This window comes from Phycodurus eques, chromosome 14, assembly GCF_024500275.1.
Source record: "Phycodurus eques isolate BA_2022a chromosome 14, UOR_Pequ_1.1, whole genome shotgun sequence".
NCBI classification, from domain to species: Eukaryota; Metazoa; Chordata; class Actinopteri; order Syngnathiformes; family Syngnathidae; genus Phycodurus; species Phycodurus eques.
Window position 1 is genome coordinate 5,821,240 of NC_084538.1, and position 25,510 is coordinate 5,846,749.

General features: G+C 40.4%; 3 protein-coding genes across 11 annotated transcripts in view; all 3 read right to left on the reverse strand.

The window, feature by feature from the left end:
- Positions 1 to 58: 58 nt before the first annotated feature.
- On the reverse strand, positions 59 to 7,946 carry tra2b (transformer 2 beta homolog). Its single transcript, XM_061696974.1, has 8 exons — positions 7,751 to 7,946; positions 5,142 to 5,281; positions 4,481 to 4,628; positions 3,070 to 3,258; positions 1,651 to 1,766; positions 1,400 to 1,555; positions 1,257 to 1,327; positions 59 to 671 (listed from the first exon to the last, which is right to left on the reverse strand). The coding sequence occupies exons 1-8, from the start codon at positions 7,778 to 7,780 to the stop codon at positions 661 to 663; spliced, it is 861 nt and encodes a 286-aa protein (XP_061552958.1). The 5' UTR covers positions 7,781 to 7,946; the 3' UTR covers positions 59 to 660.
- Positions 7,947 to 8,561: 615 nt separating this feature from the next.
- senp2 (SUMO specific peptidase 2) lies at positions 8,562 to 18,214 on the reverse strand. Of its 3 annotated transcripts, XM_061697093.1 has the most exons (17): positions 17,868 to 18,214; positions 16,860 to 16,921; positions 16,634 to 16,746; positions 15,568 to 15,631; positions 15,394 to 15,475; positions 15,123 to 15,273; positions 14,947 to 15,053; positions 14,372 to 14,448; positions 14,224 to 14,272; positions 13,710 to 13,782; positions 13,385 to 13,534; positions 12,216 to 12,347; positions 11,120 to 11,344; positions 10,941 to 11,020; positions 10,165 to 10,249; positions 9,866 to 9,961; positions 8,562 to 9,162 (listed from the first exon to the last, which is right to left on the reverse strand). In XM_061697093.1, exons 1-17 carry the CDS (start codon positions 18,002 to 18,004, stop codon positions 9,100 to 9,102), a joined length of 1,746 nt encoding a protein of 581 aa, XP_061553077.1. In that variant the 5' UTR covers positions 18,005 to 18,214; the 3' UTR covers positions 8,562 to 9,099. The 3 variants fall into 3 exon arrangements, with proteins under 3 accessions (XP_061553077.1, XP_061553076.1, XP_061553078.1); XM_061697092.1 differs by having other exon boundaries at positions 14,224 to 14,448; XM_061697094.1 differs by lacking the exons at positions 14,224 to 14,272; positions 14,372 to 14,448.
- Positions 18,215 to 19,028: 814 nt separating this feature from the next.
- pcnt (pericentrin) overlaps positions 19,029 to 25,510 on the reverse strand; it is a 57,670-nt gene continuing 51,188 nt past the window's right edge. For all 7 annotated transcript variants that reach the window (XM_061697391.1, XM_061697394.1, XM_061697389.1 and 4 more), the window contains 7 exons: positions 25,185 to 25,367; positions 24,091 to 24,306; positions 22,697 to 22,920; positions 22,550 to 22,611; positions 21,830 to 21,950; positions 19,922 to 20,040; positions 19,029 to 19,377 (listed from right to left, as the gene is read on the reverse strand). In XM_061697391.1, the coding sequence (XP_061553375.1) occupies positions 19,334 to 19,377; positions 19,922 to 20,040; positions 21,830 to 21,950; positions 22,550 to 22,611; positions 22,697 to 22,920; positions 24,091 to 24,306; positions 25,185 to 25,367 (969 nt within the window). In that variant the 3' untranslated portion in view covers positions 19,029 to 19,333. The remainder of the gene's footprint in view (positions 19,378 to 19,921; positions 20,041 to 21,829; positions 21,951 to 22,549; positions 22,612 to 22,696; positions 22,921 to 24,090; positions 24,307 to 25,184; positions 25,368 to 25,510) is intronic.

A 25,510-nucleotide genomic window follows, 5' to 3' on the forward strand; every position in this document is an offset into this window, starting at 1 on the left:
CATGGCAGTGATTTGGAGAAATATGCAAATGAAAAAGATTTACTCAGACTGGTGGCAATGCTTTTCAACTTTTATTTGAAAATCCACATGACAAATGACATACAAATCAGACCTCACATGTGCGTGCCTAAAACTGCAGAAGGACGCAAGCCATTTTATGCAATTTACTGTGGTCAGTACTTCTATTCCTGAACATAGAGAAAACCTAATGGAAGCTCACCATGTTCTATGAATCGTGACCAGATTTTGATCCCTAAGAGACAACGATAGGTGCAGCACTACAATAGGTGCAGCACTAAGAGTAACGTGAACATATAACAGGGAAGATGAACTGAACAACAACAAGAAAAGGCAGCTGCATTCAAACCTGCCACGAGAAGCGAACAAATCTGCTTGTATAGAAAAACATCGAGACTCCAAAGTCACTTTTACACTACAAAACAAAAAAACTAAATTCTTGTCACCCTTTTGGTTGTGTGTCCACAAAAAAAAAAGCAAAAGGGGTGTGGGGGGGTGTTTCAGTTGCGCAACTTTCAAGACCAGCAACGTTGTGCAAATCATCCTCGGATTTCTTAGGTAAATTTGTATTTCCATGCATTTCAGTGTGTACACTGTGATCTGGTCATAACATCTAAAAACCATGGATGACTGACTCACTGCTCAGTAGTGACCTGTGGCGAAAAAAGAAACAAAAAACGTTTTTTTAAAACGCGATTTAGTTCATACATTAACTTTTCCTCAAATAGTGGCCTCAGCTGTGTCATCTAAAGTAAATAAACACTACACCCCAAATTGGCATCTGCCTTGTCCCCATGAAAAAAATAGTGCCGTGTAATTTTCCGATCACCCATGCCCCCTACGAGGCACGGTAAGCCGGCAACTGTAAAGCTAACATAATTTTGAAAAAATGTTTCCCAAGATGTGTATTTTTGTGTAAAATGTTAGTATTTTTTTTACTATTTTCTCACTTGTTTAAAAAAAAAATCAGAGTAGTACATTTTGTCAATTGTTTTTGTACCCCCCACCCAAAATATTTTTTCCATTTTTATATCTGTACATTTTGACATCTGACAATTTAACTCCAAATGATACAAATTTGGAGGTGCCCCTATGTAGCATAAAAATGCATTTTTAGAACTACAATTAATGCTTTTTCTGTAAACAACTCTTGGTCCTCTCTGCAGTCCAGTAAATAAAAAGCAAACAGCAACCCACTACTTGAGGAAATACGTTAATAATCTATGCTACAAACATACGTGGGGAGTAGGATCGGGATCTGGATCGAGAGCGGTACCCTCTGCTGTAGTACGGCGATGGAGATCTTCGTCTATTTGACGAATAAAAAAACAATTAATTCAAACCATCAATCAGATGCAACAATTGGACACAAAACACCTACCTGTATGATCGGTACTCCCGGTCGTCATAGCGATCGTAGTCCCGATCGTACCCTCGGTCGTAACCTCGGTCGTAGCCTCTGTCGTAGTCCCTCGACATGCGTCTTGAACCGCCTCCGCCTCCTCCTCCGCCGCCGCCACCGCCACCCCCACCGCCACTGAAATCAGAATGAAGCAGTTTAGTGACATCAAGGGGGAGAGAGAGAGAGAGAGAGAGAGAAAGAAACAACAGTGTGGTCATCAAGAGACTCACTATGTGGGTCGTCCCATGTAGATGCCAGGAGTGGGGGTGTGCGCTCGTTTGGTAATGGAGAAATCCACACGGATTCGGCGACCATCCAGCTCCATTCCGTTGGCGTGCTCCTTAGCCTGAATAGACATGGTGGTGTTAATGAGTTGCCAAAATCAACACCAAAGCCGTGTCTAATATATAAGTGTTGCTTTGGCACCATCTTGGGCCCAAGCAACTTTGTTGAAGTGATGGGAGGAGCTTCATTTAATAGGAAAAAAATATATATTAATAGGAAAAAAACACTTGTTTACATCATTGTATAGCACTGTCAATAAAATTATACTTCCCACTCTACTTTTTCTGCAAGTCAGAAGCTGAATCACCAGTGTTGCAAGGCTGCAAATGTAACAGCAAATCAAATATGAAAATGAGCTTTCAGAAAAAAAAAAGTTTTTGGGTACAAGGTGTATGTATGAAAGACTCACACTGATATGAATATAAAACAATATTTTGAATTCTTTTCAAACTTTTGATTCCAAAATGTCTTTACCGTTAGCTATCCGAAATTAAGTTCCATGACTTGCAATAGTGTTTTCTGAAGATGTCAATCACATTTTTCGGAGATAGGGTTTTTCTCCCATTGCTTAATACGCACGACTGGTTAAGAGTGTCTGCCTCACAGTTCTGAGGACCGGGTTTAAATCCCTGGTCCCGCCTGTGTGGAGTTTGCATGTTCTCCCTGTGCCTGCGTGGGCTTTCTACAGGCACTCCGGTTTCGCCCCACACCCCAAAAACATGCATGGTATGTTGATAACTCTAAATTGCCCGTAGGTGTGAATGTGAGTGCAAATGGTTGTTTGTATGTGCCCTGCGATTGGCCGGCAACCAGTTCAGGGTGTACCTCGCTCCAGAAAGGCTCCAGCACGCCTGCGACCTTAGTGAGGAGAAGCGGCTGAGACGATGGATGGATGCTTAATACGCCTTTTCTAACACAAATGCATGGTTCTTCTACTTTTGGCAGTTGTGCGGTGCTCAATCGCTGGGTATGCAGCAAAGAGTCACCAACTGTTTTCACGGTGGTCCACACCTGTCACGTTCGACTGCGTGGCTCATTGTGCAGCGGGCTTTAATCGTCCTTTTTTTCTAGTTTAGATAAAAATGTATTTTTATTCCACCTAAATGCTTCTTCTGCATTTTTTTAATATACCATTGTTATACGTCAATATTGCTGCTGTGACAACAAAATCTCCCTCACTTGATGAATAATGTATCTATCTTGTGACATTTATAGGAAATTACAAACCTTTCTGAGTGGACGTCAATTACTCGCAGAGTTTGGCTATTCGCGGCAGGACTTGCTCCCGATCTGATATGATAGTGAGGGAATATTGTACAGCAGAACCTCCAAGGTCCAACAATTCCACAATAATCGATACTTGCCTCCTTGGAGTCCTCGTAGTTCTCAAAGTAGACAAAGGCGAATCCCCTGGAGCGCCGTGACTGCTGATCGTATACTATGTTGACATCCGCCAGGGGGCCGTACTTGGAAAACACTTCTCGCAGGTCCCGCTCGGTGGTGTACAGGCTCAGGCCAAACACACCCAGACAGGTGTTTGGGTCAGGGTTGGCCTGTTGGCGTTGGGAGAGAAGTTCAATAATAAGCACAACACTGATTTTTGCCTTTAAAAAATAATTAATATAACCCTCAGGCCTTGCTCAATTGTACTACCATTTCAGCTTGTTTGTAGCCATTTCGTGCATTGTACAGACAGTTGGTGATAAGAATTTTTATTTTGCTTTTACCGCATGAAGATCAGTTGTTGACATAGCATAAAATACATTCATTTAAACCCATCAAATAGTAGTTCCATTACACAATGCGCAGGTTGGAAACCAACCTTGAAAATATAATCTCAGCAGCACCCTATATTCTTATGTGGCTCATAATACAGTCTTTCTACAACCAACATCGGGAGCGTCCACATCTTCAATCAAAATGTAATTCTTCCAACATGGTCTCGACTTCCATCTATCCATTTTATATAGCGCTTATCCTCAGTAGGGCTGGTGAACAGGAGCCTATCCCAGCTGACTTTGGTCAAGAGGTGGGGTCCACCCTGGACTGGTTGCCAGCCACTGGGAAATACATTATTCATTTGCTCCATTGGAATGTATCCATTACTGTAGTCTTGTGGTAGGGCTAGGCCGTTACCCACCGCAAATACCTTACTGTATATAGAACCCGCCTGGCTGGTTTATGATACTGGCAGAGAATATCAAAGCGTTCATCTGGGAACGCTGGGACATCTAAATATAAATATTTATTTTATTTATTTTATTTTAATACCTCTTTTGGAAACTAAGAATCCACGCACCCACTTTCTATAACACTTATCCTCATTTAAGTGGTGGTTGTGCTGAAGTTTAATTCCATGAAAGTGCTCCTTTGTTCAAAAATGATACATAAAAACGTCAAGTGCTGAGTCTCAAATGAAACCGATTTTGCCCAAATTGTATGATTGAAAGCAATAAATAAGGAATTCAAATACGTCGTCTATGGGTTTCAATGGGCCAAAAGTACAGCCACAGAGTAAAAAAACTACAATTTAATGTAAACAGTATATTACTGATATATTTATCGAGCTGAAATCAACATTCTTGGGAAGCTTAGTTACATTTGCATTAACTAAAATGGTTAAAAAAATAAAATAAAATAAAAAATAAAAAAAAGGTGGACCTAAATGGCCAGAATACACAGAGCCCTGCCTGTGGTTTATAATATTAAAAAAATAAATAAATCAATAAATAAATCTAGAGTTACATTTGTTAATACAACACGATGTAAAGTTACCCTGTTGCCAATGTGCCTGCGTCGGTTGGACATAGGGGAGCGGCTGTGGCTCCTCCGCCGGCTGCCAGACCGGCTTCGGGAACGGCGACGTCGGGAGCGGGAACGAGAGCGGGAATAGTTTCTGCGTGAGCTCCGGTGAGAACGGGACCTAAGAAGATACAGTGCCAACGTGAAGAGAAAGGCAGAAACCAGTGTAACTCTTGACATTATGAGGCATCTAAAAGTTTTGTCTGATTAAAAAGGGATCATCAGAATTCATTAAAATGGAACATATTGCAAGCCTGCAACCCGACGGATGACAAAAAAATTCCGGTTTCCCCCATTAACTTTTCAAGTTTTTGAAGGAAAGTATTTTAAAAGTAGAAATTGTAGGAATGTTTTCTGTCCATTAAATCCGAAGTCCATTTTTTCCTGCGTGCGTTAAATCGAGGTTCCACTGTATTCTCGATTTTTTAACTCTCCTTTCAGTTTCACAGTTTGAAGCAAGCCGGTTCAGCCTGGATGGAGAATTATTTGCCAGCTGTCGAACTGCACGTTCAGGGAGGTCACTCTCAAAATACTTATTGAAAAGACGCGGCATCGTTTTTGACGGCCAGGTATTGTGGTACATTTTGTAGTACAGGTACATATTGCAACCGTGGTAGAGTTGAATGCGTCTTACCTAGATTTGGACTTGGATCTGGAGCGTGAGCGAGACCTGGACCTGGAATGGCGGGAACCCTCTTTGGAGCGTGCTGGCGAGCGGCTGACGGATTTTGCCGATCGCCGCGGGGAGGAACTCCCTGAGCCAGGCTGTGGCTCCTGGACAAACCGAAAAGCAGAGTTTAAACTAAACAAGTCACATTGGCGTCCAAACAGAAAAATACAAAATGGGTGACTCCACTCGCTCTTAAAACCCTTTTAGGAGGACTTTTTTTTTTTTTTTTTTAAGAAGAGCATATTTTGGGGAATGAAATTACACATCAAATACATTGACATTAATGTACTTATTTAGCTGAGAAGTAAATTCAGATAAATGTGAGGGTGTGGGGGCTCTGGCAAGTGAGAGTTACAGATTGAGGAACATTTCACATGCATGATTTAGAGAAAGAAAGAGAGTAGCAACATAATAGGCTGTTAAGAAATTACTCCTACCCGGCCAAACTTCTGATCATAACTTCATTACTTCTTTTACTTCATTACTTCAAAACAACCCTTCATTTCTTCTTTCTTCTCTTTGACATTACGACGTCTTTTTTGCTCCTCTTCCCCAATTTTACCATCTGCCATTACAACACTAGTCGAGGGATAGGATCTTGAGCGCTTCTTTTTTCCTGCTCCCAATACATTAGCATGCATCAACGGCATTGGCTTCAAACATTAACAACTTCGCATCTGAAACGTCTTCCGCCTTTTTTTCTTTCTTCCAACCTCAACCTTGACAAAGAACAAACAAGGGGGTGATAAGGCAAGTTTGTAGGTTTGTTTGCATTTAAATACCTAGAGGCACAGAGAAAACAACAGCTTTACCAAATAACTAACAATGCACAAAGGAGTAATAGGGGCTACATTGAAAGGTGGAAACAATACTACAAAAATAAAGTAAGGCTGTGTTTGGAATTTTACACTCACTCATAAGTCACTAATCACTGTATAAGCATTTTTATATAGTGGACCACATAACTCCTCAGTGAAATGGAGGAGAAAAAAACCCACTGAACATCAGTTGCTCACTTCTTTTTTCAAGATGCATCGTGGGACACTATATAGGGTATTAGGGCTGCAGCTATCGAATCGAGTATTCTATCAAGTATCCCACTGATTAATTTGATAAAATTCGATATTGCAGTATTAAACACAGGTTCATGGGAGGTGCAGGTATTACTTTTGTCCACTTCGGGTCACCATCCTCACGTTCTACTGTCATAGCTGACACTTTTGAATTTTGAGTAGGAGTGTTCTGATCAGATATTTAGTATCAGGCAACAGTTCGGTGTCAGCACATTTTTTTAAAAATCGGAATGGACCTATGGTGAAAATTAAAAAAGCTAAAATATAAGCACTCAGATACTAGCAGTCCATTCCAGACTCCGCCCTAGCACTTCTATCCAGCATGCAGAGCCTTAAGGCTGCAGGCTATATTGGCCTGTGAATTTTGAGCAAAATTCTTTGCAAATATAATCACTATACACAGCAAAATAACTTGATCACCAGCCCCTGCTGGAATCAAATTATTAAAGTTATTCGATTAATTGTTGCAGCCATATTAAGTGGATAACTTATTTCAGTTCCTTGTGTGGTGTGCAAAACACAAATATACCGCAGATTACGGTGTAATAAAAAAAAAAAAAACGCAGTTACGACCAATTAGAACATAAGCAAAATGGTGGATTTACTATACAGTGTAGTAGAATATAGGGAGTGAATTCAAACACAGCCCAAGTAATTTTCGAGACTAATGTAGAGATAATTTTGAGTGGTCATTTTGAGATAGAGAGACTTTACAGGGTGTCCTTAAAGACTTTAAATTTTTAAAAAAGAAAAGAAAAAAGGTACCATAAAAGAAAACTATTACAGAAATCTCTGGAAATATTACAAAATTAGTAGTAAATTTTGATTTTTTAATTTTACTTAATTGAGGAAGCCACGAATGTGTGGTGGTGGTGCAACATCTCAAATGCAGTATGATTTAAAAAATACATAAGTATCTCTTCAACTGCTTCTATAATAAGTTTAGAATGTAGGAGAATTTCTAGACACGCTGTATTACGTTGAACACATGAATGTAGAAATTCCCACGCTAACTTGAACGCAACAATACGACCGCCATTTTCTCGTAATGGTTCCACTTCACTCTCATACTATTTTCCAGTGTCGCCCTAATTACTCCTTTGTCATAATAAGATTAATGTATAATACACAAAATTGTTTTAAAAAAACATTCACAGACAAATAATAGAATACTGACGCTAGCGTCACTACAGTAAGCAACGTTAATGTCGGTTGAATCAAAGCATGGCCCAAAGCAGCGCGGCCTAGTCTTAAGGACAACGGCTCGTTGAAGGCCGCATGCTTCGTTAAAAGAAAATATTATTGCAATTCAGAGTGAAACTAATAAATATACACAGAAAACACATAAAATATCAGTAGCTATTTTGTTTTCGGTTCAGAGCTCAGGAGAAGGCCATAACCACGGCGGCTTAACAAAGGTATCACTGGAGCTAGCACGCTAACGTTAGTTTAGCGTAGTTTCTCTCTCGGTCTTTTCGTTAAGAGTCAAAGTAAACTCACCTTCTTGAACTCTTTCTCGGTGTCGCTCATCTTCGCGTCACTAGTATGTTTGTTTTTTAAGTGAGCCAAATGTGCTCCAACTACTGATTTTGACTTATTTTTAGCTCAATCTTTTCGGCTCAGCAGCCGCCAACCAAAACTAGTTTGATCTGAATTCAACCAGCGGAGCGGACTATAAAAAGACAGTTAACTGTCCTTTCCCGCTTCCGGTTGTTTCGAAATAAAAGTAGACTTCCGTCTGAAGCCTGTGAGAATAAAAGCTTTCGATTGTGCTATCTTATTGTAAACATCTCGACAAAACCATTGCAGTTGATTACACAATAAAGTAACATTTACATGTGGGAACGCAAGCCTTCTTAACATTTAAAAGTTTGACTATCCGCAATTAACTTTGTGGATATCAATGTCCAGTTGTAATTAATTTTGAATAATTGGAATTGACGTTCAAGACCTCTGTCATTGTGACTTGTCGAAACGACAGAAAGATCTGTAATTCAATTTTGCTTGGTCAAAACGGAATTAGAGATCTGCAATGTTATTTTACCTAGGACAATTCCAGTGACAGATATCTACAAAGGCATTTCGCCTATCTGAAAAGGGTCATGTAGATCTATTGAATTGAGGTGAAAAGATAAAGACTGAACTGAATTGAACTGGAATTGTGACTAGTCAAAATCAAATTGTAGATATTTCAAAACTAGAGTTAAGTGATAGCTACAATTCCATCACAGATATCAGTAATTCACATAGCGAATATCTGAAAATTGTAAAAATCCCATAAAATAATAACATCTATACATAGGTTATATTAACAAACTTTATTTCAGGGGGAAGAAAATATCACATTTCAAAGCATGAACTTAAACATGCACTTGTATACAGTAGTTTGCTATGTAGTAAATACTGTATGCAGATTTTGCCGACATCTTAGTTGCCTACTAATCAGGGAAAAACCCAAAAATATAAACTCTCATTCAGTCATGTCATAAATAAATAATAATATCACCATGCATGTCTTTCAACTTTTGCGGAGTAATGCTTGAATAAATTAGTGTCTCGACTGTGACAAAACGGAGGTGACCTGCATATTACATCTGACCTGACACAGCTCGGTATGCAGTCAATCGCTCCAGTTTCAGTGTGAGATTATTGAAAGGCACTTGTGGCAGTACTTCCAACACAAACATCTTTCTACAAAAACTAAAAGGGACGCCAATGCTTGTTGCGCGTTTCCAAATTATGTCTCCAATTACAACTCAGAGATTAATCAGGCAAATATGTGCCAACATATTGTGTGCGTTCACACTTTAAGTCCTTCACAGGTGTCTGATGTTGACACGATGAACTCGCTATAGCAGCTTCTGATGTACAAGTTCCCAAATCATCAACTTCCGGAAGAGAGGCATGTGCCACTGTCGAGAAAGGAAACGTAGATTTTAATGTTTGTATACAAAACAAACACTCACACAAACTCAGTCACTCTCAGTCCCACACTTTTTTTTCTTCTAAAAAACATGGCATGCACACTCAAACCTGTCAAATAAATTCTGAAAAAAATCCTATAACTAAAGTACAATACCTATCTTAGTGATTACTCCATTTTGCGCTACTCAAGTCAAGTTTTTAGGTCAAGCGAGGCACACAATTCTTTGTGTGTTGTACTCTGATTAAAGAGGCCATTCCAACCAGACACAGCATTTTGAGAGACTGTCATTTTTTTGGGGAATTCTTGTCACGTTGCTACTTGCAGTGGAGTATAGAATACGTGTCAAGGGGAATAACAGCCACAAATCTGAAAGTCTACTTGATACGTTTGCATCTCGCAGCAAGGAAAGGAAAACATGCAACTAAGGACTTGAATTCATTTTTGTTTAAAATAATTAAGGCGATGTCAATTGAATATATTAAAAAAAGCCCATACATTAACAAGTTTCTCATGAATGGTTTTACTATATGCTGTGATGCATCTAATGTAACCTTACCTTCTCTCTACCTAAACTCACATACACACTGCCCTCACCTCCGCACATTACACACATCCGTCTCACCCACAGTCACACACACTAGCCACCCCTCCTCCACACACAGGTAACAGTGTGTGCTCCACTAGTGTACCTGTCTGAAGGTGAGTGGCCTTCCTTTAGCGACGTATTGGGCGTATTTACACGCAAACACGCCACAGTCGCTGCCATTCCTTTGCTGGGGAATCTCCTGGAAGGAAAGGGACAGCATGAACATTGTGTTCCCTCATATAGTGGAGCAGAAGTGCTGCTTTTATGAATTCAAGTAGACGCCGCACCCATAAGGAAATACGGTACGGTTTGTTTTTTTCTTCTTGCAATGTCGAAGTTTTACAGTGAATCACTGGAGAACGGCGTCTTATTTGAGGAAATGGTATCATTAGGCTTACTTACAGTGGGCCGCATGCAGCCGACGGTCCACTTGGCACTGTCCAGCTCTCTGCCTTTCTTTGCTCTGTGCTCCTCCTTCAGGTAGAGGCTGCAAAAAAGCATACAATATTAATAACCCGCGAATGCAACTTCTGTAGAAATCATGTGTGAATGCCCGAAGACTGGAATTTATTGAATTTTGCGAACATCGTAAATGCTTGGAATATCACAAACAGTAGCCTGAATAAAATGAAAGTTTTGATTTTGGAATGGCTTGAATCTATTGAGAAAGGTAGATGTTTAGGACAAAAGAGTGACAGAAGAAAAATATATAATAATAATAATATATTAGGGGTACGGTGAGGGACTGGTTCGCACATCTACCTCACAGTTCTGAGGTTCAAATCCGGCCTAGCCTATGTGAAGTTTACATGTGCACCCTGTGCCTGTGTGGGTTTTCTGCGGGTACTCCGGCTTCCTCCCACATCCCAAAAACATGCATGGTAGGTTGATTGAACACTCTAAATTGCCCGTAGGTGTGAATCTGAGTGTGGTTGTTTGTTTACATGTGCCCTGCGAATGGCTGGCGACCAGTTCAGGGTGTACCCCGCCCCCCGCCCAAAAGATAGCTGGGATAGGCTCCAGCACGTCCGCGACCCTAGTGAGGATAAGCGGTACGGAAAATGGATGGATGGATAATATATTCATAAAAATAGTGATGTATGTTTGGGTGCATAATAACAAATATATAACATGCTCTTCAGCACCTAAACAATAAGACAGAGAAGGAGAGGACTCACAGCAGAAGACCGCAAATGTCGTCATGTCTTTGGCCCATCGAGTCGTACAACTTCACTGTCTTTGCTTTCAAGTCTATCACCTGAGAAGAGACGCAAATCATGTTTTTTTTCTTCGAAAACATATACTATACCTGTATACTGTGTGCACACACAATTCTAATGTGACGTTGTTGACTCACAGCTAAGGCCCAGTGGACGCCCAGGTGCAGCGGGACCAGCACCAGGTCGTACAGGAAGATGTCGACGGCTTTGGTCCAGCGCTTGACTGCGGCGTGCCCTCCAACCCGCCCGCCCGGACTGCCACAGAGCTTGGGGTAGAAGAAGGTGCTAAACGAGTACACCCGCGCCCCCTCCGCCCAGTCGGAGCACTGCTCCATGACCAAGGAAAGGTAGAAGTTGATCACCTGCAAACGGGAAGCACAGTAGGGGAATTGCAAATCAACTTTCCCCGGATGAAATTCATGCATATGCCAATGCAAATGGAAAAAGGGGCTGTCTGCTCCAGCCCCCCCACCCAAAAAAACCCACCATATTTTGTGGGTACTTTTTTCTAATAATAAAAAAAATAATAATTTAAAAAAAAACTGAAATCCACAGTATTGCACGCAGTAAAGACATACAGTAAAAATGAACTGTTTTTCTTAACTGATACTTTTTTTCCCACTGAACTAAATCACTGTTCTTTTTTCGCTACACTTTCCTTACTCACAGCAGCTTTTTCATCTTTTCAGAGACAGAGGTTTTTAACTCAGAAATTATTTGAACGCCCTTGGCTGGCGTTATAGCCTTTACTGACTCATCTGCTACAGTATAGTACAGTGCCATGAAAAAGTCTTAGCCCCCTTCTCAAGTTCTTATTTATAGCAGTTTCCTCACTTTAATGTTTAAAGATCATGAAGCAAATGAAAATGTCAGACAAAGATAACCTAAGTCAACATAAAATGCAGTTTTTAAAAATGGTGATTTTATTAAAGAAAAAAAACTATTCAAAGCTAACTGCCCCTGTGTGAAAATGTTAATAATGATGTTTTAGCCACCCCCCCCAAAAAAACAGAAACACACAAATGGATAAGAAAAACAGTTTAACGTTATATCTCCACAATTGAGGACTACATAGTTCCCAGTCTTTTTACATTTTCCGCAATCATGTTCAAACTATACTGTACTATATTTTGAAACAATTCTATAAATGTACTTTGCAGAATCTTTAAGATGTTAAAGAAGGCTATTTTCATATCCCGCTTAAGGCATACAGCGTACACGCTCTATAAATACCTCGTCGTTGAGCCAGCCACCTTCCTGAAGCGTGGCCAAGTCTCTCTGCGTGATGCGCAGTTTGAAAGCGGCACTCAAAACCACGTTGGGGTCACTCTGAGCCAGAGCACGGAACACCTCCGCTGCCATCTCCTAAAAACACACAAATACGTCAAAGACATTCTTTCCATTTTAGGGTTTGTACCGCGATGTGACCTCCAGTTTGGTGGATGGGCAATATACACAGCTGAGTTGAGAGCTCCCTCAAACCAACTTGGAAAAACTCAGTTAAAACTCGTTCTTAAAACACGGTGAGGATGCTACACTACTGAAAAGAACAAAGGAACAAGTCGGGGAAAGAATAGAAAATGAGAAAATTCCAAGAGAAAAGCGGCCAGGACGAAGAGAAAAATATGATAATTATCTTATTTTTATTTATTTTTTTTGTACAGAAAGGAGAGAGAATTCAAAATTGTCTGATTGGTGTGTCTGATGCGTCTAACAAATTTGCTAAATATTTAGAAATGTAAGTGAATAAAAGTTAGAAAACAAGTGGAGTAAATGTCAGGATACTTAATAAAGGGTTGAGGACCAAATCTACCGGTGGTAGGTTATATTAAATTAGTTAACGGTGTTTATGTTACCTTGTATCCGTGACTGTAGACGCGCTATTGTGTAAGCCAGTTCTGTTTTACGTAGACATGCATTTTCTCTTGTATTTCACGTGTGAAATAATCCCAGACTTTGGAAAATATGTCTATTACAGACTGTTTCCTCCTGGGTACAGCCGTCGGAACAATTTATGCACGCACAGAGTGGTGCGTCCGTAGTAACATTAGTCCGTGAGGAAAAATAATCCCTGTGAAGCTTTGAAGCAGAGATTTTGCTGCAACCTATATTGTAATCCAATTATCAGTTATTTGAGGTGTCGTTTCAGCCCTACATATATATTTTTAATTTATTCATCATCCCATTCATTTAATATCCTCCACTGCCCAATAGTATTTTGAATTACTAAAACGACTAATAATTTGAACTGCAATGCTTTGTCATCTATGATTCTACTGCTTTACTGATGTTTTAGGTTGTTGTCCTGGTCTCATTTCATTGAGCTATTTTATGATATTTAGTATTGAAGTCAATCTTTATCTATAAAGCCATGTCTAAGTCTGCAGAAGCCTCAGTCCTACCTTAGTGAGTCGGGGTATATCATCTTCGGTGTGTCGTACAAGTGCCGCGTGTGTGTGCGCGCCCGCCGGGCCGACCGCAGGAGTCACTCGGTCCACTAGGTTGAGGCGAGTGGCAACTTCTGTGGAGAGGTCCAACTCGGCTACCGGTTTCTAAACACCATGAGAGAGCAGTAGCAATATTTACAACCAACGATAATGTGTGGACTACACACAACTGTTGACATGACTTTTTGTCAGCATTCCAATTCTTCGAAAATGGCAGCAAAAACTAGCGTGTTAAACATGTATACTTTTGAAAGTGCGTCCTAAAATAAGGCAAAATAACCTTTGCACAGCTGACATGCTGGCTGCCGTCCGGTATTCCTGTGTAAGACTTGCTGAGAGGCAGGGAACCCCATCTGGTAGAAAATAAAATGCATTAACACTCACAATGACGACAATTGACAGGAGATTCCCAAAACGGAGGCCTGCTACGTGAGTGTGTAAACCAGGGGTAGGAAAAAAAAAAATGGACGCGACGTACACACAGCTCACTCCGGTCCACTTAGCACTTTATCAAGAGGCCTGTAATAATTGCTGCATTAATATGTCAATTTCCCCAAAATATGCTAGTGTTAAAATGATTTATCAACTTTATTTTATTGATGTATTGTAAAAAAATGAAAAAAACTAATACAATTTATACTATTTATGAAATTTAATACAATAATTTTATTACTAAAATAAGCAACTTCAAACACATTGTTATTTTTTTAACTCGTCCGTCAGTGTTAAAAATGTATTGTGGCCCTTGAGCCCATGGTGTAAACAATCCCCATATCAGATTTAGTGACACCAACCTGCTCTTATTTACAGATGCATTTCTCCACGAGACCACACTGGGGTTAGCTGTTCCAACACAAGCAATATTCATTAGCCCATTCACTTGCTTTATATACACTGAGCAAGTAGCATAAAGAAAACTTTTTTTTTTTTTTTTTTTTTTACGGGAGTATGGCATCTTTCTGGGTGCCGACTCAAAGGGTTTCCTTGTCACTGTGTGTTCGGCGTGGGACAACAATGCACTGCAAAAACAACCCGCAACTTATTAGCAGTCTGAAGGACAACCTTATTAAAAGAACATTCTCATTGTTGTGTATAATTTGGGGATGCACAGATACCCATTGCTGTATCGATACCAAAACTGGATGTCCATACTCGTACAAACAAAAAAAAGGTTCTTATACTATGACACCGATACTTTACCAGGCTGACATAACTTCGGGAAGGTGGAGTAGGAGTAGTCAGCCGTGTGGAGATACTTTAACGTAAACATTATTGAACGTACTCCTTCTACATAGGGACCCCTAATATTTGAGTGAGACTTATGTCATGTTCAAGAATTTTTTTTGGAACAATATTTGATTAGAATAAAAAAATTTCATCATAATTGCAAGATGTAATAGCATTATCAAGTATCGTTACTTTGTATTGGCAAGTCGTCAAATGTAAGCACTTGGACTCTGTCAGGAAAAAATTGGTATTGGTGCACCCCTGCTAGTATCTAGTATAATTCTACTCACGCTTGTGGTTTTGTTTGATTGAAAGGTAGCGGTTGGCTTTTGCTGTATTTCTCTGTCACCATCTCCAGTAGACGCCTGTAGCGCTCCTTGTCGTTCTGCTTTATGGCCTACAGGAGAGGGGAAAACAAAAATGTTAAAATAAGATTTTACAGAAACACATCAATGTTGTGACTCACCTCTTCAACGGTGAGGCTGGGCTTGGAGTAGCGGTTGTGCCCAAAGCCATTGCAACAATTCTGGTCGGTATGGGGCATTCCCACACTCACAGCGGGTCGTGAAGGCAGCAGTTGGAGGGAGCTTCTCCTCTCAGAAGACACTGTCGTCCCACTGTGCAGACGAGACAGGGGAGTTTAGGGCCAGCGTGTTTGTTTTTCAAAGTACAGATATATTGTTTTTTTGCCTTTTGTCTCCATCCTAAAGTGGAGCTTCTCAAATCAAGCGACTTGCCTGAATTTTCTCGTTAAAGGAAGCAAGGAGCCCTGGAAAGGCTTGGGTGTAGCCCTATCGATCATTCCAATACCCGTTTTATCTGCGGAGAATGAAGCAAGTTAAAACAGATTACACAGAGCGCGTATGACAGATAAACAGCATTTTTTAAAACTAGTAATTGTCTTTACAAACCCATTCTCCAGTCAGGGCTCATCAGCCACGGCATGCGCAGCTCATCGATTCCCAGAGTGTCAGACTGGATCGACACAGGAAATTGTTTAGGAAAGCCATGTATTTTTGAAAAAACTGCCGAATTGATTTTTTTACTTTACTTGTCTTGATTAATTGTCATGTTAACTAAATTCAATTAGGTAAATTTTAGGTTTTTCCTTGTCCGATTAGGGGGTTTAGATCAGGGGATGTCAATCTTTGTCAACTGTGGCCCTATGAAGCGTTACAAAGAAACTTGACTTGATTTGATACAAGGGCCTCAGCTAGCAAATATTTTTAGAATCAATCATTCCTCCGATTATACCATCAATTATTAAAGTCATTGGCAAAAAAACTGTTTTGCATTATTTTACTCACTTTCGTGACAATTAGTGGTAAATAGGGGTCCAACGGCACATGTAATCCTATTATCCGGTACGGTACACAGGTGCACCGAGTTCTCCCATAGAGTATATTAGGTCAATGTTTCCCAACCTTTATCAAACCACTTTACATAAGTCGCACTACACACCATCAAACAAAAATACTGAAATAATGAAGATAATAATGAATAAATTATTTTCTGACAAATTAAGTGAATTCGGATCATTCTCCGCAGCACCACTGGCAAACTGGTTGGGAATTACTGTGCAATATTATAATGTCCTCACACTCGAGCCAGACATCCACTCCTCAAACAAATACAGTGCAGCTCAGCTTCTAGCTAAACGACGTCATGGGTAGCATTCAAACTTTAACTGTTGCACTTCTCTGCATCCAACATTTCCAAAGGCGATAAACAATTGACGTTCCACTTTCCGAAAAAGATTTTAATGGTAATGTATTATTTTATTTTATGCACGATTTAGTTTGAGAATTATTTTTTTCTTGGAGAACTGACTGCAAGTAGCTTGTTTTTGTTGTAGTTTATGTCATTCAATGTGTTCCTGTTTACACAAAAGTACTCCGCACAGGACTTCAAATGGATCATTAGAATTAACCCCCCAAAATGCACAATTCAAGAGCAAAAAAAAAAACCAAAAAAAACCTGTGTGTCCTTATAGCGTCCGTGCTCATCAGGACTCGATATCACAGGTTTGCGAAACCGCAGCAGACTTGCAACCCTGGCCACGGTCTTCTTGACAAAATTTATCACCACATCTGGATTAAAATAATAATAATAAAAAAAAATACAGTGATGAATAATCAATTACATCAATTTTAAGAGAGCACAAATAAATAGCAACTCATTGTTTTTTCCCCCCCGCACAGACCTCGCCTTCGTCTTTTTGCTGCAACATGGTCACTCTGGCCAACACTGTCAGCTGCATCAACACTGGAAGGGAAAGAAAAAAAGTCACATAAGATGAGATGTGCACACATTGTAATGTCTCCAACATAAGGGAATAACATACCTGTTCAGAATTTCATACTCCTCTGAGTCTTCTGAGTTTATTTTTTTACACTGATGTTTCATAAAGTTTCATGTCTTTTAAATTAATTTTATCTTATGTTGACTGCTTAATTGTTCAGTGTCCTTGCATGTTTTGAAAGGCACCTTTAAATAAAACTGCATGCAAAGGCAACATAAGTTGATTTCTAAATGCGGGACGAGACAAAGAAACAGCTTCGATCAGTGATTTTAACATACATACTATACCCTATTATTATTTATATTCTTACCTCTCCATGTGTACTCATTGTTCAAATATGCCTACGTGGAAAATGATGCATACATTTATGCATAAACAGTTTCATACACTGTATAAATTGGATATAATTATTTATATTTTATATCACTGTTGAAAATATACTTCATTTTGGACAAATAGTATAAATATTACTGTAGCATAATCGTATATATCTTGGAATATATTTTTATTCTTTTGCTTTATACATAGTCCATTTATGTTGTGGAGTGTATTTGTATGCGTGTACTGCTGTTGCCAACAATATGAATTTCCCCATTGTGATGAACTATGTTAATATATAGACATTTTTTTCATGCTTACATTTGGGTTAATTTTGTTTAATTCACCTTCAGTGCTACTCTTACACTATATGCTAACTTTGTTGTTTCTAATCAACGAATACGTGTGTGTATATTGTTGCTGTGACAACTTATTTTTTTAAGTGATAATTAATCTATCACGAACTCATATGTATCAATTTGCGCTAACTCGCTAGCATGCTCGAATAACGTGTAATACCAGCTAACTTAATAACGGCTCAGCTATTTTCAAGTGAGCTAAAAAACAAGTGTTTACTGGTGAGTTACTAACCTCTGGTAGTTCCTCTTGACCGGTCTGCCGTGGCTCTCTCGCCGCCGTGCTAGCGTGCTCGTCAACTCCCCGTTATTAGCTTGCCCCGTGGCGGGCTCAAACAACGACGAGATTCCGTCAAATATCCATCCATACATCCCAGACAAATACGAGAAAATGGCAAGCGGGTCCTCTACGCGGGCCAGGGCGGTCGCTCTCTGTCTTAGGGTTGTATCCAAAAAGAAAACAAAAAAAAAAAAAAGACGGACGACACAGTAGTTGTCAAAAGCCAAGCTACCTTAGTTTATCAACCTCTCTAGCTTATAGCATCGGGTGTTGCGATGTGCGTCAAGTGTATCCCCAGTCGTTTCACCGAGTGGGCGGTGTTTGTCATTGTCCGATCAAGAGACTAGTTTGCGAACCCACCCTCGATCGGGGTCGTCCTGGGTCTTAAATCGAGCGCATCTAAACACGTGACACTGAATGATGTCAGGACAAGATGATTGGCTGAGGATGAAATTCCGACCCGTTACGCAATGCTCAACAATCACGAATCAAAGTGATTTTTAAGGGAAAACTATACCTTTTGTCAAAACGTATACGTAAAAACGAATGCATTGAGAGGTACACAGTTTGGGATTCATTGGTAGGAGTTTGAAAATTCGATTAGGAAAAAAAAGTTTTAATAATTTAAAAGGTCCCCCTCCCATCAGTTAAAAAAATATATTTTATGTCCCTCTCTGGGGTTTGCCAGATAATTTGATACCAAATTTGAGTTTGATAATAATATGTAAAAAAGTTTTACTCTGATTGGATTGCTCATCATAATGTATTTATGGAAAACAGCCGAACAGAAACCCTAACTACAAACCCTTACCCAGCCTTGAAACCTTAACTTTGAAACCCTAAATGAAACCCGAACGTTTGCCTGAAAACCCCATATTTTGAAACCTTACCCACTATTTCTTGGCTAACTGAAATTGGTCCCTTTTTATTGATCTATATTATCCAACATTTTTTTTTTTTTTTTTAAAGTCAACAACCATGTACTGCTTGACCAAAGATTCATGTGTGTGTAGTCTTGACTTTAAAACCTTAATATACCAAATCCGATGTTTCCGATGATATCTAATAAAACAAAAGACCAGTGTGCTCAATGCTAAACTCACATTTAAAAAATATTTATTATAACAGCAGTAGAAACACTAACAATACAAAATAGTCAGAACAATGTACAATGATCTGAACAGCGCAATAACTTTTTAATGTAAAAAAGAGGAAAACAATTTTTAAAAAGTAGCACATATGGTGATGTACATCAGTGAAAAAAATAAAACACTTAAAATGAGAAAAATCAATAAAAAAATTGAGGTCAATTAAAAAAAATATATAGAAAAGCTTGACAACTTAAGCACAACATGACACCATGTAAATGTATAAAAAATTTTGTCGACGTAAGGCACAGACGGCTGAAAACACGGGAGACATCAATGGTCACGTTTCTTGGGGTCATGCTGGAGAACAGAAGGACCTGACAGGACACAAACACACATTTCCATTAAAAAAAATAAAATAAAATACATAGTGATACCTTGACTTCAGAGTGCCCCAACATGTTTTTCCCTTGTGTTGCAAGCAAAAAAATTGACCTATTTGAGTGCTTCTGGGACGCCGCAACTAAATAAAGGCAGCGAACGACACATCATCCGGCACCAGCAGTTCAAATTGGTTTCCTCACAATGAAAATACAGGTTCAGTTGTGTTTTGTCCATTTTTTTTAATGAGGAAGAACCAGCTGTTGCCCATTGCATTAAAGTATGACACAGAGTTGGCTTGGTATCTTATGCAAATTAGCCACGTGCTCACTTGTTTGCCCAGACTGACACACTGTAGAATGATGACCAAAAGGCTCTAATTAAACCCGGTATTATCTCACAAAGTGATATTACCTCCTGTGATCCAAATTGACAAAGTGAGCACACCAAAAGAAAGACACTATGATGACCTAACACCCGAATCTGCACCCATCTCTCTAAAATCCACCTGTGCAGACTCTGCCTTTGAGTAGAGCTCACCAGGTTTGGAACCGACCAATCGCTGCTGGACCTTCTCCAGGTGATGGATGTATTCAGTCAAGGATTTTTCTGGCTCTTGAGATGTTGCTGCAGAGGCCAGAGTGGAGCTGGAACACGACCTACAAAAAAAGGAGTGAGATAATCAATATATTGCTGGCCTAATAGTATAATTGCTTTAGTCATTTTGAACTTCATTTTTTTCCCTTGATGCCTGTGGAAGTGGCTACACTGCGTGTAGGCCAGGGGTGTCCAAACTTTTTGCAAAGAGGGACAGATTTGGTCAGGAGAAAATGTATGGGGGCCCGACATTTGTCGAACCATTACCATTGTAAATTAACATGTAAATATGTAACTGTATCACTTTGCTGTCTGCAGCTAGGTCGATATTGCAAATGAGAATCTGTTTTCGATTGCATTACCAGGATAGTTAAAGGTTAAAATAATAATAAATTAAATACAAATGAACTATTTTATGAAAGTTGACTGAAATGTTTTAGAAACACATATTTATTGATTTTGTTTTAACAAATCACATCCCAGTGCATTTTGACAAAGAATAGTATAGTGACTATACTATTTTGATTTGACGATACTATAGTCAAACTATACTACTGATTTGTCAAATCAGATGACAGAAATTTGACAAAACTGTGGTTTGATCATCACCATCCATCCATTCATTCATTTTCTGAGCCGCTTCTCCTCACTAGGGTCGCGGGCATGCTGGAGCCTATCCCAGCTGTCATCGGGCAGGAGGCGGGGTACACCCTGAACTGGTTGCCAGCCAATCGCAGGGCACATAGAAACAAACAACCATTCGCACTCACAGTCATGCCTACGGGTAATTTAGAGTCTCCAATTAATGCATGTTTTTGGGATGTGGGAGGAAACCGGAATGCCCGGAGAAAACCCACGCAGGCACGGGGAGAACATGCAAACTCCACACAGGCGGGGCCGGGGATTGAACCCGGGTCCTCAGAACTGTGAGGCTGACGCTCTAACCAGTCGCCCACCGTGCCGCGGTTTGATCATCACAAAAAATCCATTCACTGAGACTCATAGCTCGCCTTTGTAGAATTTTCATTTGAGTCACGCGCTCTTGTGTAAAAACGCTGCTGTGCTATCAAAACAGCTTCTAGTGGCTTCAGTTTTTTGGCGCATTCGTTCGCCGTTAGCTTGTCGTAGTTAGCATATTTCGTCTGGTAGTGCCTCTTAATATTAAATTATTTGAAAACAGCCACAGTCTCTTGGCAAATTAGGCAGACACAGTTGTTTCGTATGTCAGTGAAAAAATCCACTCCTCCTGGGCACGGCGGCCCTCGTTGTCAACTTTCCTCTTTTTAGTTTCAGTTGCCATTTTAGAAATGGGCTAAAAACATATCACAGGGGTAAAAGTTCACACAGGGGTCACGCGACGAGAGTGCAGCCACAGGTCTACTGCCACCCTCTGGTGAAATATAAAATGCCTTTTTTTGTGTGTGTGTATTGTTTACTGTGGTAAACTGTGCTGGCGGGCCACATATCATTGATTTTATGACATGATGCTTCGGGCCGGAGAAAATTTGGACACGGGCCGGACTTGGCCCGCGGGCCGGACTTTGGGCATGCCTGGTGTAGGCAGTCTTGCGGTCTCAACAACTATTTATGACATCCACTCGATTTATCTCTCACTCTCAGGTTTTGTTTGATATTTTTTTTTTCAATTAATGTAAACAAATAAAAAACATATCCTTTAGGGTTTATCGACCTGAAACAAAGTTTTTCTCATTTTCAGTTAAAATCAGTGGAGAGCAATCACTTTTCTGCTAATCGGAAGTACCCTGGCACCTATTGTTTACAAAGTATGAAAAGGTCTATACGTGTTGCATTTGTCAGAGCTGGTCTACTTTTTTTTTTTTCCACCCAGACCTGTTGTGCAGCCTGAAGGGGGATTTGCTGGACGGAACAAGAGCTGACACTGTGTCTCTGTTTGGGGGAGACTCGGAATTCAAACGAGGCTGGTGCTCTCTTAACACCTCAGCTTTCGACCCTGGAATGGACAGAGAGGGAAATAGGGAAATACTGACACACAAACACACACACAATCACTCTGATACTTGCGCACACTGAAACAGACACGCATGCAGTGACACAGAAGCACACTGAAACACCACTCGATCTGTCTCCATAAAAGCTGCCGCACACCAAGCGACGCGGCTGAACCCGACTGAACAGTCGCGCAAGTGTGCGTGGTTTAGCAACTGTTTTCATGAATGGCCGATCAGTCAGCCACTGGTTCGCCGGCGCACACCATCGCAGATAACAACAAAATGCACATAAACTTTCACGCTAAAAATACATTTCAGGGTTTTAAGCCAGCGAGACACCAAACTCTTTAGTGACACACTTCCGTCTAAACTATTAATCAATCTTTTTATGGTTTAATAAATGTGATAAAGTACAATATACTGTATATACAGGCGTCCATATATCCAGTTGCCCAATGTGTGGAGGCCAGTCGGCAACTCTCATTTTTACGCGATGGTCTGGTCCAATTCGATTTGACAGCATTGCGCAGTGTGCGGCAGGCCTAACACACATGCACTGACAGAGACACACTCTGACACGCGCACATTGAAACACACTGACCTGGAGCGTGGCCATTCGCTGTCCCACACGCTTTCTGCCACTTCCTGTTGAGGAACTTCATTCTGCCAGGAGAAAAGTTCAGTTTCAGATTTACAAGGTTTAAGACACCATTAATTCCTTCATAATTCACAATCATTCAATATTCACCTCGAGATGGCGATGACCACTCGTACCGCCGACCTAAATTTTCTGAGGGGTCTCTGGGACAAGGGCAGCGGCGACGGCCGTGCCCCCATGGTGGCGAGCATGCACAGGGTGGCCTGCTCGCACTCCCTGAATTCTCCTAGAAGCAGCAGCAGGTAGCGTTTCTGGTAAACCAGAGCTTTCCGGAAACTCTCTGCGCGTAAGTAGCGCACATATAAACGTTGCACCTGGAAAGGAAAATAACACAAGTTGTCATTTCGCTCAAGGTCTTTTTGGATTTTATTTCCCTTTCAGCATGTACATGGTCTTTTTTTTGTCCATGCACAGACAGTCTGCTATTTTTATGATTCTCTTATTGCATGAAGTTTTTAAACTCATCAGTTCTTGTCACCAGTTTGCACAATTTGCATTTGTATAAAAACCCTCAAAAATGAAATTTTGATACATTTTCACAACCACTTTTTTCCCTGATATAACAAATAAAGTGAAAACCTGCATATTTGCAGTTCTGCATTCGTAAATGTAGATATTCAGATTTGTTTCGGGAACCTAAACTCCGTTATTTGTGAGAAATCTCATTTAGTCACTGATTTTGCACTCAGATTAAAGCTGTTTCAGAAATTAAGAATATTACATGAAATTACTCCATTGTCCAAAAATTTATATAATCTGGTAGAAAACATTAAAACCAAAAGTGTTTTATCTAAATTGTATGATTCAATCCAGTAATTAAGAAATTAAAAACAGCAGTTTTCATGGGTTTCAATTGGCTAAGTGCCCACAAAAGAGCCTAAAGGTACTACTTGATGTAAACAGTATATTATTGACATTTAAATTGCAGTTTAGTTGTAAATGACTAATTCAGAAAAAAATCCATTACATTTCCATCAACAGAGGTACAACGGATTAAAAAAAAAAAAAAAAAAGGAAATCGAGATGGACACAAAAGGCTAGCGGCGGCACGGTGGCCGACTGGTTAGAGCGTCAGCCTCACAGTTCTGAGGACCCGGGTTCAATCCCCATCCCCGCCTGTGTGGAGTTTGCATCTTCTCCCCGTGCCTGCGTGGGTTTTCTCCGGGCACTCCGGTTTCCTCCCACATCCCAAAAAACATGCATAAATTGGAGACTCTAAATTGCCCGTAGGTGTGCATGTGATTGCGAATGGTTGTCTGTTTGTATGTGCCCTGCGATTGGCTGGCAACCAGTTCAGGGTGTACCCCGCCTCCTGCCCGACGACAGCTGGGATAGGCTCCAGCATGCCCGCGACCCTAGTGAGGAGAAGCGGCTCAGAAAATAGATGGATGGATGGACAAAAGGCTAGCATTGAGTCCAGAGGGTAAAATTGATGTTCAGGTGCTGAGGGGGTTGTGCCAACTCTGTGGGCATAGTTGACTGACCTTGTGGTTGGGGGTCATTCCGTGGACCGGTATGTTTTCACTCTCCGTGGCCACTTTCGCAAGCTCGTTCTCGGCACGGTGCAGCTGGCGCTCCAGGCAGGTGATTTTCTGTTTTAAAGATGTCCGCTCTTGGCTCAGCGACATCACACTCTGCATCAACTCTGCGTTCTCGCTCTGCATCTTCTCCAGCAGGATGGACGAGGAAGTGGGCGGTATCTATTCCGGGGAGGGAAAAAGCATTTCGTCATTAGTGAGTACTGTAACAGCTGGATTTATTGAGATTTATTTTATATCCATTCATCAATTTTCTATACAGCTCGTCCCAAGAGTCATTGGTGAGCAGGAGCCTATCCCAGCTGACTTTTGGACGTCGGTACAATAATTGACCTCACAGTTCCACTCAGCAACTCCTAAAGAATATATGACCAGAGTACAGTTATATTGAATGGCTAAATGTGTTGTTGTGTTAAAAAATAAGTTGCTTGAAGGGTTATAAGTTTCCCATTATGTGTTAGCATTAGCATGAAGCTAGCAGACAAATGGCTAAGCCATGTGTTTGTTTTAAATACACGTGTAATTCTCCAACTTTTAGGTTTAGTTTGACAGTAACCGTCAATGGCAGTAAATAGCTTGAAGTCTCGTTTTTTTGAAGAATTGTTCATCATTAACCAAAGTTCTGCTAATTGGCTTATTGTGAAATGAATTGAATTGAGATTACTATGACCATACAGCACTCTTGTCTCAAGTTGAAGCTTGGAGAGAAAAAAAACAACAACAAAAAACCCTCTGCCACAGGAAAGCGATGGATGTAAAAAGTTTAGAATCTCGATTTGTCTAAATCGTAGCTGAGCTGCATGTGGCTAGCACATTAACCTCATGATCGAAAAGTTCTGGCTTTGAAACTTAGACTTTACTGTGCGGATATGAATATATCCCTGTGATTGACCTGCAACGACTCCATCTTAGGGTTGTCTAAAATCAGCTTGGATTGACTCCAACTCACCCTTGACACTGAACACGCTCGCTAGAAAATGGATGGATGTCTCTACTGTGATTAAACCTAAGCCATATTGCCTAGCATTGTATTCTTGTACCTGCTGGCTGTGTTGCGAGCCCTGGCCACTGGGGTTGGCGCCATCCGTATGGCAGCATTCGCCGCTCTGTCCCGACATCCTTTGAGCAGACATGTCCCGCTTCTCTCTTTGGAGCTCAGCCAAAGTGCGCTGTAGGTCCTCCGCGCCTTGCCTGTCCTGCTGCCTCAGCAACTCTAAGTCACGCTTTAGGGAAAGAAAAGAAAAAGAGGGGTCAAGGGTCTATCTAATCATTTTGCTGTCATTGTTCCTACTGTGATGACGAAAACCCAAATTATTTTAGTTTACCACTAACCTATGCTGACGCAGTAGTAAATGAAAAATTTTAA

What these genes read in the sequence shown, in the direction of transcription:
- tra2b (XM_061696974.1), bottom strand. Translation starts at nt 7,780, where the DNA reads ATGAGCGACACCGAGAAAGAGTTCAAGAAG. An exon ending in AGATCCAAGTCCAAATCTAG is followed by an intron (nt 4,629 to 5,141) that starts GTAAGACGCATT and finishes GTATCTTCTTAG; the next exon opens with GTCCCGTTCTCACCGGAGCT. An exon ending in GCAGGCACATTGGCAACAGG is followed by an intron (nt 3,259 to 4,480) that starts GTAACTTTACAT and finishes CAACGCCAACAG; the next exon opens with GCCAACCCTGACCCAAACAC.
- senp2 (XM_061697092.1), bottom strand. Translation starts at nt 18,004, where the DNA reads ATGTATGGATGGATATTTGACGGAATCTCGTCGTTGTTTGAGCCCGCC. An exon ending in CCAGCCTCACCGTTGAAGAG is followed by an intron (nt 15,054 to 15,122) that starts GTGAGTCACAAC and finishes CCTCTCCTGTAG; the next exon opens with GCCATAAAGCAGAACGACAA. An exon ending in AATCAAACAAAACCACAAGC is followed by an intron (nt 14,449 to 14,946) that starts GTGAGTAGAATT and finishes TTGTTTTTGCAG; the next exon opens with TGCATTGTTGTCCCACGCCG.